Source organism: Lutra lutra, chromosome 9 (assembly GCF_902655055.1).
Source record: "Lutra lutra chromosome 9, mLutLut1.2, whole genome shotgun sequence".
Taxonomy (NCBI): Eukaryota; Metazoa; Chordata; class Mammalia; order Carnivora; family Mustelidae; genus Lutra; species Lutra lutra.
The window spans coordinates 137,971,527-137,995,505 of NC_062286.1; the positions used below are offsets into that span (position 1 = coordinate 137,971,527).

Here is a 23,979-nt window from a genome sequence, read left to right on the forward strand (position 1 = left end):
AGAGAGCTGAGGGAGGGAGGGACAGAGGAATGGAATGAGAATACTGATAGAACCCTATAGGGAGGGGCGCCTGGGTGGCTCAGTGGGTTAGGCCGCTGCCTTCAGCTCAGGTCATGATCCCAGGTCCTGGGTTCGAGCCCCACATCCGGCTTTCTGCTCAGCAGGGAGCCTGCTTCCTCCTCTCTCTCTGCCTGCCTCTCTGCTTACTTGTGATTTCTCTCAGTCAAATAAATAAATAAAATCTTTTAAAAAAAAAAAAAGAACCCTATAGGGAACAACCAGTAATTACTGATATAATTTATGGTAATAGCTATCACCAGGGCAAGCCTGCTCCAGGCCTGACTGTATTCTAAGCGCTTTACACGTGTTAATACATTTACTCCTCACAGTTACCCCATCATGTGTCTGCTATCACTCTCCCATCTCCTGGATGCAGAAACTGAGGCACAGGTGAAATCATTTCTCAGTGTCATACAGGAAGAGCTTGAACCTGGGCTTCACGCCAGACTTACTCTCAGCCTCCACTCCAAGACCCTAAATGTCCGCCATGTGGGGAAAGGGGTAAACCACTCCTCCAGGGCCACCACAGGGAAGACAGTGCAGCCCTTTCAAGAAAAATGAGGCTGCTCTGGGTTTACCCACACGAATAGACGTCTGTGGTAGGACAGTGACTGAAAAAGCAGAAGGACACATTAGGGTCCCAAAAGACACATTAGGGTCCCATTTGAGTCAAATAAAAGAACAGCTGGATGCCATCATTCATGCATAGGAACCTGCCTGGAAAGACACAAAAGCACTAAGACTGGCTGAGGTTAGCAGAGCCTTCCCTGGTCCTCTTGCTGCCAGTTCAGGGCACATGGAACTCTTCAGTGACATCTGCCCAACGAGCCTATTTGAAGCCACCTTCCCCACCCCCCAATACTCCCCAATCCTTTACCTGATTTCCACAAGGCATTTCCTGCTGCCGGACCCCATGGAGTATACTTACTTGTTTACTGCCTGTCTGTATAAGGGTGAAAACAAACTGAAAAAAGTTAATTTTCCATGGTGCAAAAAGAGGAGAGACCCCCTTCCTTCTTAGATAGTTCCTTTAGAAAACTTAAAAATCCCTTTTCTGCCCCTATGAGATGCATGCAAACCTTTTTTTTTTTAATTTTATTTTTTATAAACATATATTTTTATCCCCAGGGGTACAGGTCTGTGAATCGCCAGGTTTACACACTTCACAGCACTCACCATAGCACACACCCTCCCCAATGTCCATAATCCCACCCCCCCTCCCAACCTCCCTCCCCCCATCAACCCTCAATTTGTTTTGTGAGATTAAGAGTCACTTATGGTTTGTCTCCCTCCCAATCCCATCTTGTTTCATTTACTCTTCTCCTACCCCCTTAACCCCCCATGTTGCATCTCCTCTCCCTCATATCAGGGAGATCATATGATAGTTGTCTTTCTCCGATTGACTTATTTAGCTAAGCATGATACCCTCTAGTTCCATCCACGTCGTCGCAAATGGCAAGACTTCATTTCTTTTGATGGCTGCATAGTATTCCATTGTGTATATATACCACATCTTCTTTATCCATTCATCTGTTGATGGACATCTAGGTTCTTCGATAGTTTGGCTATTGTAGACATTGCTGCTATAAGCATTTGGGTGCACGTGCCCCTTCGGATCACTACGTTTGTATCCTTAGGGTAAATACCCAGCAGTGCAATTGCTGGGTCATAGGGTAGTTCTATTTTCAACATTTTGAGGAACCTCCATGCTGTTTTCCAGAGTGGTTGCACCAGCTTGCATTCCCACCAACAGTGTAGGAGGGTTCCCCTTTCTCCGCATCCTCACCAGCATCTGTCATTTCCTGACTTGTTAATTTTAGCCATTCTGACTGGTGTGAGGTGGTATCTCATTGTGGTTTTGATTTGTATTTCCCTGATGCCGAGTGATATGGAGCACTTTTTCATGTGTCTGTTGGCCATCTGGATGTCTTCTTTGCAGAAATGTCTGTTCATGTCCTCTGCCCATTTCTTGATTGGATTCTTTGTTCTTTGGGTGTTGAGTTTGCTAAGTTCTTTATAGATTTTGGACACTAGCCCTTTATCTGATATGTCATTTGCAAATATCTTCTCCCATTCTGTCAGTTGTCTTTTGGTTTTGTTCACTGTTTCCTTTGCTGTGCAAAAGCTTTTGATCTTGATAAAATCCCAATAGTTCATTTTTGCCCTTGCTTCCCTTGCCTTTGGTGATGTTCCTAGGAAGATGTTGCTGCGGCTGACGTCGAAGAGGTTGCTGCCTGTGTTCTCCTCGAGGATTTTGATGGATTCCTTTCTCACATTGAGATCCTTCATCCATTTTGAGTCTATTTTCGTGTGTGGTGTAAGGAAATGGTCCAATTTCATTTTTCTGCATGTGGCTGTCCAATTTTCCCAACACCATTTATTGAAGAGGCTGTCTTTTTTCCATTGGACATTCTTTCCTGCTTTGTCGAAGATGAGTTGACCCTAGAGTTGAGGGTCCATTTCTGGGCTCTCTATTCTGTTCCATTGATCTATGTGTCTGTTTTTGTGCCAGTACCATGCTGTCTTGATGATGACAGCTTTGTAATAGAGCTTGAAGTCCGGAATTGTGATGCCACCAACTTTGGCTTTCTTTTTCAATATTCCTTTGGCTATTCGAGGTCTTTTCTGGTTCCATATAAATTGTAGGATTATTTGTTCCATTTCTTTGAAAAAAATGGATGGTACTTTGATAGGAATTGCATTAAATGTGTAGATTGCTTTAGGTAGCATAGACATTTTCACAATATTTATTCTTCCAATCCAGGAGCATGGAACATTTTTCCATTTCTTTGTGTCTTCCTCAATTTCTTTCATGAGTACTTTATAGTTTTCTGAGTATAGATTCTTAGTCTCTTTGGTTAGGTTTATTCCTAGGTATCTTATAGTTTTGGGTGCAATTGTAAATGGGATGGACTCCTTAATTTCTCTTTCTTCTGTCTTGTTGTTGGTGTAGAGAAATGCAACTGATTTCTGTGCATTGATTTTATATCCTGACACTTTACTGAATTCCTGTACAAGTTCTAGCAGTTTTGGAGTGGAGTCTTTTGGGTTTTCCACATAGAGTATCATATCATCTGCAAAGAGTGATAGTTTGACTTCTTCTTTGCCGATTTGGATGCCTTTAATTTCCTTTTGTTGTCTGATTGCTGAGGCTAGGACTTCTAGTACTATGTTGAATAGCAGTGGTGATAATGGACATCCCTGCCGTGTTCCTGACCTTAGCGGAAAAGCTTTCAGTTCTTCTCCATTGAGAATGATATTTGCCGTGGGTTTTTCATAGATGGCTTTGATGATATTGAGGTATGTGCCCTCTATGCCTACACTTTGAAGAGTTTTGATCAGGAAGGGATGCTGTACTTTGTCAAATGCTTTTTCAGCATCTATGGAGAGGATCATATGGTTCTTGTTCTTTCTTTTATTAATGTGTTGTATCACATTGATTGATTTGCGGATGTTGAACCAACCTTGCAGCCCTGGAATAAATCCCACTTGGTCGTGGTGAATAATCCTTTTAATGTACTGTTGAATCCTATTGGCTAGTATTTTGGCGAGAATTTTTGCATCTGTGTTCATCAAAGATATTGGTCTGTAGTTCTCTTTTTTGATGGGATCCTTGTCTGGTTTTGGGATCAAGGTGATGCTGGCCTCATAAAATGAGTTTGGAAGTTTTCCTTCCATTTCTATTTTTTGGAACAGTTTCAGGAGAATAGGAATTAGTTCTTCTTTAAATGTTTGGTAGAATTCCCCTGGGAAGCCATCTGGCCCTGGGCTTTTGTTTGTTTGGAGATTTTTGATGACTGTTTCAATCTCCTTACTGGTTATGGGTCTGTTGAGGTTTTCTATTTCTTCCTGGTTCAGTTGTGGTAGTTTATATGTCTCTAGGAATGCATCCATTTCTTCCAGATTGTCAAATTTGTTGGCCTAGAGTTGCTCATAGTATGTTCTTATAATTGTCTGTATTTCTTTGGTGTTCGTTGTGATCTCTCCTCTTCCATTCATGATTTTATTTATTTGGGTCCTTTCTCTTTTCTTTTTGATAAGTCTGGCCAGGGGTTTATCGATCTTATTAATTCTTTCAAAGAACCAGCTCCTAGTTTCGTTGATTTGTTCTATTGTTTTTTGGTATCTATTTCATTGATTTCTGCTCTGATCTTTATGATTTCTCTTCTCCTGCTGGGTTTAGGCTTTCTTTCTTGTTCTTTCTCCAGCTCTTTTAGGTGTAGGGTTAGGTTGTGTACCTGAGACCTTTCTTGTTTCTTGAGAAAGGCTTGTACCGCTATATATTTTCCTTTCAGGACTGCCTTTGTTGTGTCCCACAGATTTTGAACCGTTGTGTTTTCATTATCATTTGTTTCCATGAATTTTTTCAATTCTTTTTTAATTTCCTGGTTGACCCATTCATTCTTTAGAAGGATGCTGTTTAGTCTCCATGTATTTGGGTTCTTTCCAAATTTCCTCTTGTGATTGAGTTCTAGCTTCAGAGCATTGTGGTCTGAAAATATGCAGGGAATGATTCCAATCTTTTGATAACGGTTGAGACCTGATTTAGGACCGAGAATCTGATCTATTCTGGAGAATGTTCCATGTGCACTAGAGAAGAATGTGTATTCTGTTGCTTTGGGATGAAATGTTCTGAATATATCTGTGATGTACATCTGGTCCAGCGTGTCATTTAAGGCCTTTATTTCCTTGTTGATCTTTTGCTTGGGTGATCTGTCCATTTCAGTGAGGGGAGTGTTAAAATCCCCTACTATTATTGTATTCTTGTTGATGTGTTTCTTTGATTTTGTTATTAATTGGTTTATATAGTTGGCTGCTCCCACGTTAGGGGCATAGATATTTAAAATTGTTAGCTCTTCTTGTTGGACAGTTCCTTTGAGTATGATATAGTGTCCTTCCTCATCTCTTCTTATAGTCTTTGGCTTAAAATCTAATTGATCTGATATAAGGATTGCCACTCCTGCTTTCTTCTGATGTCCATTAGCATGGTAAATTCTTTTCCACCCCCTCACTTTAAACCTGGAGGTGTCTTCGGGTGTAAGATGAGTTTCTTGTAGGCAACATATAGATGGGTTTTGTTTTTTGATCCATTCTGATACCCTGTGTCTTTTGATTGGGGCATTTAGCCCATTAACATTCAGGGTAAGTATTGAGAGATATGAATTCAGTGCCATTGTACTAATATTGTGTAGTGTCTGTTATTGTATATTGTCTCTGTTTCTTTCTGATCTACTTCTTTTAGGGTCTCTCTTTGCTTAGAGGACCCCTTTCAATATTTCCTGTAGAGCTGGTTTGGTATTTGCAAATTCTTTCAGTTTTTGTTTGTCCTGGAAGTTTTTAATCTCTCCGTCTATTTTCAATGATAGCCTAGCTGGATATAGTATTCTTGGCTGCATGTTTTTCTCGTTTAGTACTCTAAATATATCATGCCAGCTCTTTCTGGCCTGCCAGGTCTCTGTGGATAAGTCTGCTGCCAATAGAATATTTTTACCATTGTATGTTACAGACTTCTTTTCCCGGGCTGCTTTCAGGATCATCTCTTTGTCACTAAGACTTATAAATTTTACTATTAGGTGACGGGGTGTGGACCTATTCTTATTGATCTTGAGGGGGCTTCTCTGAACCTCCTGGATTTTGATGCTTGTTCCCTTTGCCATATTGGGGAAATTCTCTCCAATAATTCTCTCCAATATACCTTCTGCTCCCCTCTCTGTTTCCTCTTCTTCTGGAATCCCAATTATTCTAATGTTGTTTCGTCTTATGGTGTCACTTATCTCTTGAATTCTCCCCTCGTGGTCCAGTAGCTGTTTGTCCCTCTTTTGCTCAGCTTCTTTATTCTCTGTCATTTGGTCTTCTATATCGCTAATTCTTTCTTCTGCCTCATTTATCCTAGCAGTGAGACCCTCCATTTTTGATTGCACCTCATTAATACCTTTTTTTTATTTCAACTTGGTTCGATTTTAGTTCTTTTATTTCTCCAGAAAGGGCTTTTATATCTCCTGAGAGGGTTTCTCTAATATCTTCCATGCCTTTTTCGAGCCCGGCTAGAACCTTGAGAATCGTCATTCTGAACTCTAGATCTGACATATTACCAATGTCTGTATTGATTAGGTCCCTAGCCTTTGGTACTGCCTCTTGTTCTTTTTTTTGTGGTGAATTTTTCCGCCTTGTCATTTTGTCCAGATAAGAGTATATGAAGGAGCAAGTAAAATACTAAAAGGGTGGCAACAACCCCAGGAAAATATGCTTTAGCCAAATCAGAAGAGATCCCAAATCGTGAGGGGGGAGAAAGGGGATAAAAAGAGGTTCAGAAGAAAAGAAAAGAAAAGAAAAAGAAAAAATTTAAAAAAGAAAACCAATAAAGAAAAAATATAAAAAGGAAATATATATATATATATATATATATATATATATATATTAGATAAACTTTCAGAAAGTGGTTGATTTTCTGTTTCTAAAGTTGCTGTTCTTCTTCTCTTCGATCTCCCATTGTATTTGTAGGTGTTTGCAATCTTTAGATGAGCTATCTAGCTGATCTCCCGCTACCTGAAGTTGTCCCATGCAAACCTTTTTAAAGGTGAAATAAGCTCGGGACGCCTGGGTGGCTCAGTTGGTTAAGCAGCTGCCTTCGGCTCAGGTCATGATCCCAGCGTCCTGGGATCGAGTCCCACATCGGGCTCCTTGCTTGGCGGGGAGCCTGCTTCTCCCTTTGCCTCTGCCTGCCATTCTGTCTGCCTGTGCTCACTCTCGCTTCTCTCTCTATGACAAATAAATAAAATCTTTAAAAAAAAAAAAAAGGTGAAATGAGCTCTTGCCAGTTGTACAACCCACAAATGGGTTTCTTAAGCACCTGAGAGCCATATCTCGGAAATGTGAACATGAAGAAAGATAGTATCCTGAACTCCTAGTCTAGCTGAGGGTCTCACTTAGGTGTAGCTCCCCGTTATAATTGCAAGCTTGTCGTAGAGACATGAGAAGTTTATTATTCCTTAAGATAAAGACAATTAGCAATCACAAATGGCCAGCCCATTTACCAGTGGATTTAAGATGAAATACGTGTGACAAATAGTGCTGTCCAGTCCCCTTCCTTGAGACCTAGTTATCATTCATCTTGAAGATGTGGGTATAATGCATTGCATCTGCTGAGCTACATAAAAGGGTGAGATTTCGTTCCGCCTTTGCAATCTATTTAGTGAATCGCCTGTGATATGCATCACATTCTGCCTTAGTGTTTATTCAACAATAAAACTGCTCTCTCTTTTCCTTTTGTGGAAAGGTTTTCTGGATTGGCAGGCGATTTTTTTTTTTTTAATTCTATTTCCCCAACATCTCTTCCCTACTAGAGCATAAGCTCCATGGGATTTTTTTGTCTTCTAGTTCAGGTGTCCATAGCACCTGGAAAGGTCCAGCACTGAGCAGGTGTTCAAAATGTGTTTATTGAATGAATAAACAAATTAACCTGCAACCTTGTTTGAATTTGATTTCTTGCAATGAGCAAGTATTGTTATAATAAAAAAAATCAATTGAGCTTTTAAAATCACTGCAATTGCCAAGAGAACAGGTGAGTTGCTGGTCTGCTTTATGGATATTGATTTTATGTCCTGTGAGTCTTCAGGCTTCTCAAATGTGAGCTGTAGTCTTTAAAGCAGGACTAGGAATGACTCCAGATATTCTCATTAGCAACTGTTTCAGACATTATACAAAAAAAGAAACAAAAAACCTCAAACATCACAGTCCCAGTTAATCCAGAGCCTTCCTATGCACAGATCTGTTTGTTTTTGTGGGGTTTTTAAAATTTGTCAGAGAGAGAGAGAGAGAGGAGCAGCAGGCAAAGGGAGAAGCAGGCTCCCTGCTGAGCAAGGAGCCCGATGTGGGACTCGATCCCAGGACCCTGGGATGATGACCTGAGTCAAAGGCAGACACTCAACCAACTGAACCACCCAGGCATCCCAAGAATAATCTGATTTTATCTCCAAGACTGTCCAAAGGAGATTCTTCAATGCATCTCAACAGCTCCATCCTCCAACTCCAAAAACTACCACTTATCTCAGGGTGGGGTTTAAAAGCAGCCTGTCTCCCTGAGCGGCTTCACTGAACTGGACATTCAGGCCCCATGCCTTGGGCCCTCCACCACCAGACCTTTATTTACATCTAACTCACACCATTCACTGTCCTCTCCGAATGAATGAATGAGTGAATGAATGAATAGAAACAATAACGGTCCCCAGGTGTACTATGATTATCTTTCCAGAGGGCACTTTATGCTCCGGGCCCTGTGCCAAGCACCATATGTGCATCATTTCCCTGAATCTTCACAGCAACCCTGTGAGGTGGGTGGGTCCCTACCTGTATAACTATTCCCAATTCGCAGAGAAGAACTGATGTTCATAGATGCTGGGTGACTTGCTTAGTCTCACAGTTAGGACACAGGAAGGTGGGGGGACACCCCAGGCCATCTGACTCCAAAGCCCCAGGCCTTGGCTCCAAACCACAAAATGTCATTAGTTCCAAAGCCCTGGGTCAATCTTCTACCTTATTTGTGGAAAAAAAGAAGAGAAAACCCAACCAGGCAGGAACCTGGGGCAGGAGGATTCAGAATCCCCTTAACAGCTCACATTGTCGAGCTCCTGCCCCCTGCCAGGCTCTGGAGTGAGCACTGGAAAGAACGATCCCATTCCAGCCTCACACCAACACCAAGGTGCGTACTTTTCTGTCCCCGTTTCAAAGATGAGGACCGAATGCATTGAGATATGAAGCAACTTTGCAAGGTGCCACAGTTAGTAAGTGGCTGCCTCAGAATCAAATCCAGGCCCATCTGCCCCCAGAGCCCATGTTCTTAGCCATGATTCTTCCTCAAAGAGATGGAGAAAAGCAGAGAAGGGAACCCAAAGTCGGTCCAAGTGCAAACAGGGAGCGAGTTACCACGGGGTGGGAGCCAGAAGGAGAAAGTGAGAGGCCACCGCTATCATTGGTGACATTTCTCCACACCAGCTTAAGGGCAGGAGGTGTGGGGGGGGGCATTTCCTAGGAATGGAGGAGCTTGAGGGCTTCTTCTGTGTTTGTCTTCTCAATGACTAGAGCCCTGACCTGTACTTTTTCTCTAGTCCCCTTTCTGCCTAACACAGCACCAAACACCATGTGGACCCTGAACCCCCAGTTGCTGAACAAATGAGTAAATGCCCACCTCCCTTTACAAGAAACTGCATAGCTCAAGTTTTCATGGTTTCCAACTCAAAAGTGGTCTATAAGTGGGACCTGGGTGGCTTAGTCTGTTAAGAACCTGACCCTTGATCTCAGCTCAGGTCTTGAGCTCAGGGTCATGAGTTCAAGTCCCACTTTGGGCTCGACATTGGGCATGAAGCCGACTTTAAAAAAAAAAACAAAAAACTGGTCTTCAGAGTCATGTTTTCCCCTCTGCCTTTCTCCTTCTTCCATTATCCCCCGCAAAGCCACTTGTGTTGAGATGGAGGGAAGGGGGCTGGGGAGTGAAGCCTCTGGGGCACTTACACTACCCCCGCCATGCACCCATGGGGTGAATTTTTTTCCTTCCAGGAAGCCACAGAAGCACTGTTGCTATTTCCGCATTCCAGAAAAAGAAACCCGAGGTTCGAGGAGGTTGCATACCTTCCTCCAGAACACATGGCTAATGGTCCAGAACTCACCTATGACCTGTTTGCCTCTGAAGACCCTGCCTCACGGAGGGACAGGAATCAGCAGGCACCGCGTGATGGCGGCAAACCCTGCACACATCATCAGTACCCAGTAAGTACACAGTGAGTGAGCCAGTAAGTGAATGGATGAGATTGTTTCAAGGAGAGGGTTGCTAACAGGATCAGTTGCTGCAAGACCTTACAAATAATGGGTATTGAAAAAAAGGGCTAGGAGACTTGGCCATTAAGTCTGAGTTATTAAAAAAAAAAAAAAAGGAATTCACCTATATATGTCCATTATAACCTATATTAGTCCGCTTGGGCTCCCATAACAAAACACTACAGACTGGGAGACTGGGGACTTAAACCCCAGAAGTTTATGTCTCACAGTTCTGGAGGCTGGAAGTGTGTCAGCTCAGACAGGGTCTAGTGAAAGCCCCCTTCCTGGCTTGCTGATGGCCTTCTTGCTGTGGCCTCACACGGCAGACAGAGTGAGCTCGGGGTCTCTTCCACTTCTTATAAGGGCACTAATTCTATCATGAGAGTCCATGCTGTAACCTAACCTAACCATATTTACCTCCCAAAGTCCTCCTCTCCGAATACTATCATAGCAAAGTTTAATGCTCAACACAGGAATTTGAAGAGGTGGGTTGGAGGGGGGACACAAGCATTCAGCCCATAACATCCGTTACTAGGAGGTTGGATTACATAAGTCATGACACATCAGCACTATAGGATACTCTGCAGCTTTTAAATAATATTCCACTCTTGTGGTTTCAACAGGAAAGAAAACAGTGACATAAGAAGTAAAAAGAATCAGGGCGCCTGGGTGGCTCAGTGGGTTAAGCCTCTGCCTTCAGCTCAGGTCATGATCTCAGGGTCCTGGGATCGAGCCCCGCATTGGGCTCTCTGCTCAGTGGTGAGCCTGCTTCCCCCTCTCTCTGCCTGCCTCTCTGCCTGCTTGTGATCTCTCTCTCTCTCTCTGTCAAATAAATAAATAAAATCTTTAAAAAAAAAAAAAAGAAAGCAAAAAAAGAAGTAAAAGAGTCATGTTATAATACAATTATACAGCATGACCTCATTCTTTTTTTTTTTTTCAAACATATAATGTATTATTTGCCCCAGGCGTACAGGTCTGTGATTCATCAGTCTTATACAATTCACAGCACTCACCATAGCACTTACCCTCCCGGATGTGCATAATCCAGTCACCCCATCCTTCCCCCCACCACCTCCAGCAAACCTGTTTGTTTTGTGAGATAAGAGTCTCTTATGGCTTGTCTCCCTCCCAATACCATCTTATTTCATTTTTTCCCTCCTTCCCTCCCACAACCCTTCCCCCCAGCCCTGCCTCTCAAATTCCTCATATCAGAGAGATCATATGATAATTGCCTTTCTCTGGTTGACTTATTTCACTTAGCATAATACCCTCTAGTTCCATCTATGTCATTGCAAATGACAAGATTTTGGGTTTTTTATGGCTGCATAGTATTCCATTGTGTGTGTGTGTGTGTGTGTGTGTGTGTGTGTATACATCTTCTTTATCCATTCATCTGTTTATGGACATCTAGGTTCTTTCCAATTGTGGACATTACTGCTATAAACATTTGGGGGCACGTGCCCCTTCAGATCATTACCTCTGTATCTTTAGGGTAAACACCCAGTAGTGCAATTGCTGGATGGTAGGGTAGCTCTGTTTTCAATTTTCTGAGGAACCTCCGTGCTGTTTTCCAGAGTGGTTGCACCAGCTTGCATTCCCACCAACAGTGTAGGAAGGTCCCCCTTCTCCGAGTCCTCTCCAGCATCTGCAGCACGACCCCATTCTTTTCAATACCAGGGACAATGCATACTTTGGCAACACCTGGATCCTGTGGTCCAGCCCAACCAGAGGGCAGGTGGAGCACTGAGATTTTGACAGCCGCTCCCAAGCTACAACAGGGAAAGAGGTGCACTCCTCGATACAAACAGGGAGCTGAGTAGACAAAAAAAGGAAGAACTAGCAGCCATGTCTTCATCTCTTGCATCCTTACTCCATGCCAGCCCCGGTTCTACAAGCCCTGAAATGTGTCATCACATTTAACCTTCACAGTGCCCTTTGAGATGGGTGCTCTTACGCCCACTTCCTACAAGGAAAGAAGCAGAGACTTCGTTGGAGTAACTTAGCAAAAGTTCGTGGCAGAACCAGGTTCTAAGCCAGGCCTGGACTGCACCAAATCCATGAGGCTAACCACCAAACCCTAAAACAACAAGACCTTCCCTTCACTGTGTCACTCGCTGCCAGCACAGCAGCGGGCACACAGAGTCATCAGAATAATAAATGCTGATTGGAAATGAACAGAGAGGGACACAAAAAATGATAGATGGGCTGGGGTGGTTGGTTTTGCCTTGGGAAAAGGGACAGAAACAGATGGGAGGACTCCAGACAGGTCAAAAACATTTGGAACAGTCATTGCATCATCTAAAAGAGAAAGAGAATGGGAATAAAAATGCTCTGGTCCACAGGAAGACTTAGGTATGATCAGAGAATATGCCTTGGGAGAAAACTCAGTAGTTGCTCCCAAACGCTGCCCACTCTCCATTTTAACACTGTCCCTCTGCCTGGGTTCAGGAATCTATCCCCCACATTACTATAGAAACAAGCCACATGAGTAAACACAGACCCCCCGACCCCAGAGCAGATTGATAACATGTTCCCTTAGAAACCAGGAAAAAGGGGTTCCTCTGATGGAAGGGAGGAAACTTTTTCCTTCAGCACTTCACCCCCTTCCTCCTCAACACTGGACACACACACTCAAGTGATCCACTTCCCACTTGCACACATGCCCTCCCGTGTTATTCACTCTCCACCATACATGCACACACAGCCCCTCTGTGGCACCATCTGTGAGTTACCACCTCACCTCCCAGCAGCCATTCCCTCTAGGTCTCTGCCAAAGGAACCTCAACTGTGTTAGGAAGACAATGTGAGTACTGCTTTGCCAACTCTGCTTCCTTTTACCAGATTCCCTTGCAACTAAGAGTGATCATGTGACAGACAGAGTTCTAGCCAATGAGACAGAAGGGGCTTCTTGTGGTGGGAGGTGGGGTGGGAGGTTCTAGAAAGGGTTTTTATTTGCTGTTCTACTGAATTTGGGCAAATTGATCCCATCTTTTTCCAGAACCTTCCTGGGAGAAAAGCCAAAGTTTCCCAGAAGCTGGGCTTCTGGATATGAATTCATTTCTGCCGATTGGATGCGCTTGCACAATATTCTGAAGGCAGAAACAGAGCAGAGGCATCTCCCTGTGGTTTGAGCTCTTTGCTGCTGCTAAACAAGTTTGCAGAGATTGTGGGTTTTCTGCAACAGAATTCAGGTGCGGGTCGCCAGGCCATGGGTGTGGACAAGCAGTTGTGGCAGAGACAGCAGCCTGACTGCCTTTCCAGGGTCCGGTGACCTGTTTTGTGGGAGCTGGAAAGCAGTGCTGCACCCTGGATCAGAGCTGTGGCAGTGAGTTCTAGAGCACATTCATTCCACTGGCCAACTCCTGATGCTCACCTTCCCGGTTGTTACTGGCCAGCGTTGCTATGTCCAAGCAGTCTCTCCTGGGGAAGAGCCTAGTGCCCACTCCTCTAGCTTTTCCAGTTATTTTCCAAGCACTAATTCCCTGTGCTAAATTATTTTCTGCCTAAAATAGCGAAGATCTAGAAACATTTAGAATCCTCTAGTTTCAACCAAAAAATGCTAAAGATGTTGGGCATGAAAAGTGCATGAAGATGCTTCAGGGAAGTCACCGTTTCTTTGAAACTCAGTTCTTCTGTAGAATGGAGACCAAAGATGATTATTATCATTATCATCAGTTAATAGTTATTGAGTACTGTGGCAGATTGCGTCTCTCAAAGACGGTCACAACAGTATTTCCCATCCCAGAAGCCTTCCACAGGTGACATCGCCACTTCCATCACTTCGGAGGAATCTAACCCCTCGCTCTTGAATCTCGGCTGTCCTCTGACTCTCTTCTAACCAAAAGAATACAGCCGAGTCGACACCGCCTAAACTCCAAGGATATGGAAAAGGCACGAATCTCCCGCCCCGCGAACTCTGCCTGGCGCTCAGGGTCCGGTCCCGCCCACTCTGCTCAAGGCTGGAGCTCCGGTGGGGCGGGGCGGGGCGGGGAGGGGCCTGGGAGGAATCTCGCGGCTCGGCCCCGCCCACTCCGCGTGCGCCTCGGGCTCCGGAGGGGCGGGGTCCAGAGGGCTCGCTCCGTTCCGGCCCCGCCCACCCCGCGTGCCGTTCCGGAGGGGCGGGGCCGGTGGGCAGGGCCAGGGAGGGATCGCGCGGCTCCGGCCCCGCCCACGCCGCTCCGGGCTCCTGCTCCGCCGGGCCCCGCCCACCGGCGCTCGTTTCCCCTACGGTCCGCTGCGCCCGCGGCAGCGCGCCATGGCCGGGCTGCTGGCGCTCCTGGGCCCCGCCGGCAGGGTTGGCGCCCGGGTCCGGCCTCGAGCTTCCTGGCTCCTGGGCGCCGCAGCCCCCTGCGCGCCGCACCCCCTGTTGCTGCCGCTGTTCCGGCCCCGGCCCGATGCCCCGCTGCTGCGCGCGGTCGGCGGGGACAGCCGCGGTCGCCAGGTAAGCCTCCCCACCCCCATCCCGGCCCCCGGGCGCCCGGATCGCGGTCCACCTTCGCCAAAATAGAGCTTTAGTCGTCCAGCTCTCCGAGACCTAGACACCCCCACCCCCTCCCAGGGCTCCCGAGGCCCCAATCCCTACAAGCCAAGGAAGCGATCCTCCCAGTTGACAGCTGGAGAAACTGAGGCTCAGGGAGGGCTGGTTATCTGCCCAAGGTCACACAGTCTCTGGCAGAGCCCCAGGTTCCCAAAGCGTGGGCCGGCACCGTGGCGGTAACCGAGAGAATTGTAACTGGGGCCTGGACTTGCTCTCAGCGTGCTCACATGGCTGTCAGAGTTGTTTCCCCTTCAAGCAGCGCCGGATCCTCCTCCACACGGGGCCAAGGAGACCGGCTCCAGGGGTGCTGCTGTCTCGAACACCCCCATCACTTGCTGCTACTCCCTTGTTATCTAAGCAAAAGAGCAGGCCTCCCTGCAGGGCTTTCAGGCGAGACTCAGGCAAGAAACACAGTGTTTTGTCCTGTTTCGTCTTGGTTACCTTCTTTATATGATACGTGAAACTGGTTTCCCTTCAGAAGGTAATCCCGACTTTCTTCAAAAAAAAAAATGTTTTTAAGTTTTTTGTTTTTTGTTTTTTTTTCTTTTGAAGTTTGTCTCCTTAAAGAAAAACAGTAAGTAGCGCAGTCTGGAGACACAGGACTGACAAGTTGGAACACGCAGAACCTGGCCTCCTGCAGTCCCTTTCTTTGCTTAAGGATGGGATCCCTGCGCCTGCACTCACTAGCCTGTGACCTCACCCCACGTAGGCTGCCGGCTCTGAGCCTGTTTGCTGACCTTTGAAAGGGCTACAGATAGCGGCTTCCCAACAAGAGTTGGGGGATGATTCCATGAGCTGAAGCAGGCCTGAGCACAGTGCCAGTGGAGCTTCCTGAATGAATGTTGCATGGGGATTTGACTCACACCCTTAACATGCCTCCTGCCATCTGCTCCCCCATCGAACGGCAGCAGATCTCGTCTCTAAACCTTGAGCCCTCCACACACATCTGGCTGCCTCCTGGCGATTCTTTATGGATCAGTCCCTCTGTCTCTTCCTCCAGAAAGCCTTTCCTGACCACAAGAGATGCCCTGGGTGCCTCCACTGGCCTCCCTCAGCCCCCTGGGTGTGGATTCTCTCTGCAGTCATCATCTGGAATGGTCTCCTAACTTGCTTGTCTGTCCCACGAGCCACATCAGTTTTGCCCCCAGCACAGGCCCTGGCACTGTCAGGGGTGTGTGTGTGTGTGTGTGTGTGTGTGTGTGTGTGAACACGCGTGAACATGCGTATGTGTGGGCATGATATGTGCGTATAGTAGTAACGAGTGTGGTCTCAGACTCCCCATATTCCTGTCTATTCAATCGTTCTGTGGCCTTGATCAGATTCCCCCACTTCTCTGTTTCTCAGTTTCCTCGTCTGTAAAATGGGATGTTAATAATTCACATTTCTTAGAGCATGAGTGTGAAACCCGCCATCGGGGACATTCTAAATTAATGTTAGCTATTGATGTTACCGTCGCAATAAATGTATAAATCACGGGGCCCCACGAGCTGTGCTTGTTTCTCCTGCTATCTGGTAGATGGGAAGGATCCAAGTGGGGTCAGAACCTAACAGGATGTTAGGGCAAAAGATGCTCATTACTCAAAGTGTCATCTTCTTGAGAAAATACATCACCGTTGGGGCCTGGGAGCAGGTGCAGGGATCTCCCCTGTCGGCTGCTCCTGGCTACCCACAGGCCCCTTGTTTTGGGCCATTGGGAGGAGGGAGTGCAGCTAGAGTCTCCAAACATGCCAGGATTTTAATTAAATACCTGAGAGACCTTCCCACGTCTGCCTTCAGTGGGGTCTCCACTCTAACCGGGAGGAAGGAGGTAAAGCCACAGGAGAATCCTGCCCCTTTCACTTAACCTGATTCATGTCCTGTCACCTCGAAGAGCGGCCGCAGCCTGCCTACACTCACACTACGGGAGGGAAATCTTAGGCAAGCGATTGGCTCTCTGAGCCCCAGTGTCTTTTGTCAATCTTGCTCATGTGCTGCCTTTTCAGGGATCCTCTCCTTAATGACCTTAAACTGGCCGCAATCCTCCCGACAGTCCTGCCAGCCGCCTCCCCTCTGTGGTGTTTCTCCATTACACTTGTCCTATCTAGCAGCCCTGATACTTTCCTTTTCTGTTTATTATCGCTACCCTCCCCCACTAGACTTAGGCCCCCTGAGGGTAGAGTTCTTTTTCATTCATTGTTCTGTCTCCCCTAATTAGAGCAGCACCCCTCGTAGAGCAGTTATCCCTGAATAAGTGAGAAGCACAGCATAGTTGTTAAGAGCAAAAGCCTTGGACCCAGTAGGTTTCCATCCTACCCCTGACAGGTAATTCCTGTGAGACCCTCTGGAAGTTACTCAACCTCTCTGGGCTTCCAGGCTCCTCTTCTGTTCAGGGAGGATGATAGTAGTGCCTGTCTCACAAGGTTGTTGTGAGGATTATCTGAATTAATATTTTCAAAGTACTCAGAAGAGTGCTTGGTACAAAATAAATACAATGTAGTGTTGTGTTTAGTATTATTATTATTATTATTACTGAATGAATGAAAACAGGTGGTACTCCAACCAATGTGAGCAACTCGTGAGCAACATCTTTGCTTTATTCTTTGAATGTTCTGTTCTTCAAACGTTCCTGCCCCTTCTGAAAGAGCCTTTTATACCTTAATAACCATTTGGCTTGGGGTTGGGGGGTGGCAATCGCACAGCCACACACAAGGATTTGTAAAGGCACTTTGGCTGAGTCCAGACACCAGGGTCGTGTGCCATGTTACAGGCACCCAGGGCAGTGCCTGACGACATAGCACAGGGACTTAGGGGGAATATTTCACAAAGACGTGAATGTCTGAAAAGTTTCCATTCCCTGCAAGCCACCCCCTCAGAAATTCCCTTATTTTAGCTTCTTCAGTCTCCTCCAGGCTTAGGAAGAAAACGGTCTGGTTCACAGTGCTTGAAGATACTTCCTTTTACCATGATAAAAGGAAGAAAATTGTCCCAAGATTCTAACTCTAGGTTCACAAAGAACCCGCTACCAGGAAGTGGTCCATTGTGTCTGAATATTTTATCCCTCCCATTGTTTCGCAGCAGGTGTGGGTCATTCTGTGGCTGGAAGTCTGGCTGCCTCTTTATTTTTCTTTTGTGGCCAAAAGGCCTTTTGCCAAAATAGAAGTTGTAAAGAAAAGAGCCCTCAACAGAGACAGCTCCACTGGGCTCTGGTGAATGGACAGATGGGGCATAATTAAGTTTGGTTGGGCCAAGTGTCAAGGGTGGGAAATGAACGGGGCTTTCTCCCTTCTCTGCCTCAGAATGCCGTGTGGCACTTGGACTGGGGATTGTAGATTATTGTCCTATCAGGGCCTGACATCTGGCCGCTCTCCGCTCAGCATTGCTTGCTCGGCAGCCAAAGGCGGGTGGGGCCGTGTTTATCAGAAAGAACCTGAGCTCTGAGCTGCCATTCTGGTGGGTGGGAGGAAGAGGCAGGCGAAAGGTTTGAAGAAAAGGGGAAGTCACACGTGCTGGCCAACCTTCAGGAGACTGACTGGTTTTCCGTCTCCCTGCCAAAGCCTTGAAGTCCTGGAAAAGTGTTCCAGAACTTTCAGAGTGTCCAGCTCTTACAGGACATGAAGCCCTGCGGCCGGCCAGCTCGCCACTCTCCCGCCCCCCCCCCGAACCTCATTCTCCCACCTGTCAAAGTGGGAGCCACAGACGTGCCCACTTCATGGGGGTTACCGTGAGGGTTTTTATGAAATGACACCTTTAAAGCGCTAAGCCCAGCACCTGGCTCAGTAGAGGGGGACCTAACCTGAGGACACAGGTAGTTTCCCCGGAACCTTTCGAAGGAAGTTAGGCGCCACTGCCTAGCAGAATGCACTCTCTGAGGGGCAGCTGGCTGGCTCCGTCGGTGGAGTCCGCGACTCTTGATCTCGGGGTTGTGAGTTCGAGCCCCACATTGGGTCAAGGCCCCCCTGGAGAACATGCTGAGGCGGGGAAAGCCTGGCAAGGTGAGGCAGGATTGGTAAGCAGGGGTTTACTTAGCAACCCTGGACACCTGGTAACAAATCCCAGCGCCCAGGCCTCTCCCCAGAACACGAAATCAGACGCTGGGCACCTGGACACAGATACAAGTGGACCAGCAGCACCTGAGCCCACTGGGAGCTCATGAGCAAAGCTCCCCCACCCCGGCCACAGGCAGGGCAGGGGCTCCTGAAGCAGGACAGGGCTGGGAGGTCCCCTGCAGCCCTGGGGAGCCTTGTGAGGTTTGGAGGTGCTGCTCTGAGCCCCTATGTTGTTTCATTTTCGTTTGGGGAGTCCTGAGCCTCCCTCCCAGGGACTCTGGGCATCATACTCCTCCCCTTGCCTTTGAAATGCGGCTCTGGTGCAGCCTGCTCTAAAAATACAAAGAAAAAGCCACCGTGCTACAAGGCAGAAACTGGAGCTCATTGACCCAGATACTTCCTCCCAGGAAGAGCTCTGAGACAGGTCATTAGGATTCTAGAGATCTTTTCAGAAAAAAAGGCACTCTCCATATTGAGGAGGCTTTTTTAAAAGAAATCCAGCATTCTTAGGTTTTTTGTTTCTCCCAAACATTCCAGGCCATGTAGGTGCTCAATAAATGTTAAGAGAAGCCAAGTCCAGTGACTTGTTTCTGTGCAAATTCAGGCCAGTGCATTTATGGCCCAGGACTTGGCCCTCCCTGTATCTGCTGAGATCTCCAGGGAAAACCTTGATTCTGGTAGTAAATATACCGTAGCTTCTGCTCCATTTTTTTTCTTTTTTCTTCTCTTTTTTTTTTTTTTTTTGGCACCCACTGTCCTTGTTTTGTGGAGTCTAGGATGGTTGTCACGTGTTCAGGCTGTGGACCCCGGTGACCTGGGTTCTAGTTTTGGTGACTTTGGGCCAATTCTTTGGCCTTTGATGCCTATGTTGCTCTTCTGGAAAGTGGGGAGAAAAAAACAGTATCTACCTAGAGGGTGGTCATGAGGATGGAAGCCGACAGCAGATGGAGAGAAGCTTCTGAGCACTGCCCGGCTGGGATAGTGCTCAGTAAAGCACCATCAGTGTCCCCAAGTGTGTGTGCCCCACGGTTTTAGTTACTGTTGATGCTCTAACAGCTTACCAGGAATCCAGTGGCTTCAAACAGCACACATTTATTATCTTACAGGCCTGGAGGCCCGAAGTCCAAAACAGGTCTCACTGGGCTAAAGGCATGGGCAGGGCTTGTTCCTTCTGGAAGTTCTAAGGGAGAATCCATTTCACGACTTTTCCAGCATCTAGAGGCCACATGCACTCATGGGCCTGTGGCCCCTTCCTCAGATCTCTGACCCGGCTACTGTAGTCACACCGTCCCTGACCCCCTGCCTCCCTCTTTTCACTGATAAGGACCCTTGTGATAACATTGGTCCTACTCAGAAAATCCATGATGCCCTGCCTATCTCAAGATACTTAACTTAGTCACATCTCCAAAATCCCTTTGCCATGTAAGGTGACATAGTCACACGCTCTGGGGATTAGGACCCGGAGATCTTGGGGGCCATTGTTCTGCTGATCGTACCCAGTACCTAGCCTTTCAGCGTGCTCAGTGACGAAGTGGGCACCAGCTGACTGAGGAGGTAGGGAGTAACTGGTCCATCGCTGGGCAGGAGGGAGGGTGGAACACTGCGCGATATGAAAGCTCCTGACGGTCGCTAACCACCTTGCTGCTGCCCCAGAACATCTCCCCTTCCTACTTGCACGCAGGACCCCAGCAAGATCACTGCGACGCCAGCCCCTCCTGTCAGCAGCTCGGAGAAGGAAAAGCAAAGCAAGTCACAGCAGCTGAGAAAGATTTTCCAAGAGTATGGTGCCGTCGGTGTGTCACTGCACATTGGAATCTCTCTGATCTCCTTGGGGATATTTTACATGGTGGTTTCAAGGTAAGAGCTCTGGCAGGAACATCTTTGTTCTTTACGGTCATGTAGGATTCTTTGCAAATGAGAACATTTTTCCTATGAATGTGTATTCGTCTAGCTGCTTCCAGCATGTTTTTTAAATACTTTAAATCTGGGCGCCTGGGTGGCTCATGGGTTAAGCCTCTGCCTTCGACTTAGGTCATGATCTCGGGGTCCTGGGATCAAGCCCCACATCGGGCTCTCTGCTCAGCGGGGAGCCTGCTTCCCCTTCTCTCTCTGCCTGCCTCTCTGCCTACTTGTGATCTCTCTCTCTCTCTCTCTGTGTCAAATAAATAAAATCTGAAAAAAAAATAAATAGTTTAAATCTTAGAGCCACATCGATCGCCTAATTTAACCCCTTGTGATAATCCTTTTTGTTGTCGATGGTCTCCTTCCGCAGTGGTGTGGACATGTCTGCAATCCTGCTCAAACTCGGATTTAAAGAGTCACTGGTGCAGTCGAAGATGGCAGCAGGCACAAGCACCTTCGTCGTGGCCTACGCCATCCACAAGCTGTTTGCCCCCGTGCGAATCAGCATCACCTTAGTGTCCGTGCCCTTCATCGTCAGATATTTTCGCAAAGTGGGATTTTTTAAACCTCCAGCTGCAAAGCCTTGATGAACGCTTCAAACCTGTTTCTTTTAAATAGAAATTTTGGGTTAGTTTTAGGATAGAGCTTTTCCGGGGTGGGGGGGGGGGAGGTTAGGAGTAGGGTGGGGACAGGAAGCTAATTGCTATGTTCTCATGAATAAGTTTTCCCTTTGGCAACAAAATTCAGGTTTTTTAATAATTGTAATTATCTTGCTTTACAAATGTTGTTAACGCTGTTCCTCATAGGATTTGTATGCGTAATCTAAAATGTCAGTGAAACGTCACAAATTGAGTTGTCATCACAAATTGAGTTGTCATCTCAAACAAAACTGTTTGCCTACAGACGGTCCTTCTGGAAGATGACTGTTGAAGTTCTAGTCTGCGAAAGCCCTCAGGGGTTAATCTTCACTCAAATTCTTAAAGGGCAACGATTCATTAAGCCGGTTTTTAAAATTCCCCTTCCTCCAGTATCTGCTGTCAGGCCGCCTGCAGTTTCATACGCAGTATCTACAAAGCAGCTGCCAGTGTTACCGTTAATGAAGCCGAATTTAAGACTTAACAATATGTAATCAGGATCTAAATTAGCATCAATGCTTCGACGTTCATTACCCTTCTTTTAGGGAGGAAGAATAACCAAGTATCTCTGGTGTTTCATTGATGCTAAAACACCTTCCAGTCTGGACATTCTCAAATTTCACTGAAGTAGGTCAAGTCTCTGTTGGGGTAAAAAATGGAAATTCTGTTCAATAGTAATGGCATCACATGGCTCCTGACGGCCTAATCCACAGGTGAGCTTGGACACTGCACTCATGGAAAGCGAAGACAATCTTTGCTTAACCCTCTCTCAAACGTCAGACATTCCAGAACTATCATCACCATGTTTACATTGTGTTGCTACTTATATTTTTTTGAGTTGAAATTGTTATGTAGAAAAATATTTTATATCACTCTCTAAAAAGGAAAATGAGAGGCAGTTGCTGTAAATGGGAGGCAGCTGGGAAATACTACAACATAATACAAGCCGGGGAGGGAGGGGGCGGGCAGGTGTAATTACCTTCTGTTGAGCCACTTTTACCTGATAAAGGAGGTTTGACCTGAACTTCCCATCACCCCCCCTTGCTGTGAGGGACATTATTAGTTAAAAACAGAAACAAGCACACAGATTCAAATGGACATTTTTGTCCCTGGAATGCTTAGGAGCAGGCAAACTGGACGGAATGCCTTTCTGTGGGATTCATGTAATGCTCCCTTCAGGGCTGTATCCACCCTCAGCACTGTCCACACTGGGACCCCCATTCAACCAGTTCTGCCCTGCCAGCCTGGTCCAGGGAGATCCACTTTGTGGGGGGAGGGTTAATTACAGAAAGGACAATCAGAAGACTAAAGGAACTAGAAATTGACCATCGTGGTTTTACCACCCCGCTGCTGACCGTTCCCTGATTAAGCCTTCGTAACCTATGTCCGTTACTTCAGTTAACTTTTACAAGAAGCTTTATGGAACAAATTCTCCACTTGCAAGATCGTTAAAAGTGGATTCTGGGCCCCCCTCACGGCCGCTCTTTTAAAGCAATTAGCCCATTGCCAAAAGGCTTTATCGACTTCAAGTTGGAACTGCCTTTCTGGGATCTAATTCCAAGGACAGTTGGCTTCATGCTCCTAACCACCTTCCCGACAGTCTCCCTACCACTCAGATCCCTAGTAATGCCTATGCAAAAAAAAAAAAAAAAAGCTGAGAGTGAGTCCTACAGGTTCAAGGGCTGAAATCTTAAATTTTGACTCCACGTTTGGAGGAATGGAAGTGGGACTGACAGGAAAGCAATAAAACTAGTCACCAAACCAAACAGCCATGGCCTTTTCTTCTAAGCCCCACCTCTGCTCCACTCCTGCGGCCAGTGGCCCCAGCAGAACAGAGAACCTGGAGAAGATGAGATCAAAGGATCAGGGAATATGTGACTTCTCCAGCGAGATGTACAGAATGCTTGTATTTACAGTTTTTATGGAACTAGGAAATAAAACATGATCTATTTTAAAAATGTAAGCCATTGTTCACCCGATTTTGTATTTGACCAAATGAGCCGCTTAAATTCCCTGAAACAAATAAACATCTTCGTAGTGTAGGAAGAACTTTGGATTCCTCGTTTGGTTAAACCATAACTGTTGCTGACTAGGAAGCAGCCCTGTGTGTGACTGGTTTGTTAATGGTGCGCTACTACAATGAGCTATTTTCTTTGCTCGTGTGGGATTCTGGGGAAATGACAGAAGTTTATCTGGTGTCACTGGTAAAGTTGGTCATGTCATATTAACTATCACTTGGGTGGATGGCACATGAAAGACTACTTTGGGAATGTAGAAGTTGGTTAACTCAAGACTGAAAAAGCTCCTTTATCCCGAGGGAGCTAACCGGATGGACAACTGCAGCTTTACTCAGTTGTGTTCTGAAGCTTCTGTCACAGTGTCACCAAAGCTGACATGGAAGTAGTCATTTCTAGTATCTAGTTCCTTTTGTTGAACAAAGGTCAGCCATGAAAGCATAGCTCTGTATTAGTTTTCAGGAACTTCAGCATTTCCAAGGTCAAGTTCACCCTCTTTGGTCAAGGAGATGATGGCAGCTAGAAACAGATATGTAGCTTTATGCACTAGGAGCACATAGTACACGAGATCGGAAAGGGATACACCGGCTCCTTTCATGGCACCTGCTCATTTCCAGGCCAACAGTGAACCGATAGTGAACAGAATTACCCATGCAGCCTAGATGTATTTGCGTCCTTATTTTTAAAGTTTATTAAAAAAAAGTTTATATACGTGCCATAACTCCAAAGTAATAAATTTTAATAACTTGCCAGGTGTCCCTTGGGAGCCAGATAACAAGGGGAGCAAAGGAATCCTCTACCAGGGGTACTGAAGGGGCAGCAGGCTTGATCCCCCATGGCTGGAAATGAGGGATTCTATTAAGCAAACATTCCTTCAGAGAATTAAGACCCATGCTTATAAAATCAGTTTGCAAAGAACTAGTTTACCCCACATGTAAAGCTCTTTGCATCTTACTGAAAACGTGGTCAGAAGCAGGTATGGACATAGAAGTTGA

The 23,979-nt window shown here is 46.2% G+C and overlaps 1 protein-coding gene across 1 annotated transcript; it reads left to right on the plus strand.

The window, feature by feature from the left end:
* The first annotated feature begins 14,074 nt into the window (after positions 1-14,074).
* On the plus strand, positions 14,075-23,018 carry FAM210B (family with sequence similarity 210 member B). Its single transcript, XM_047744454.1, has 3 exons — positions 14,075-14,311; positions 20,114-20,289; positions 20,705-23,018. The coding sequence occupies exons 1-3, from the start codon at positions 14,126-14,128 to the stop codon at positions 20,919-20,921; spliced, it is 579 nt and encodes a 192-aa protein (XP_047600410.1). The 5' UTR covers positions 14,075-14,125; the 3' UTR covers positions 20,922-23,018.
* The last annotated feature ends 961 nt before the right edge of the window (positions 23,019-23,979 follow it).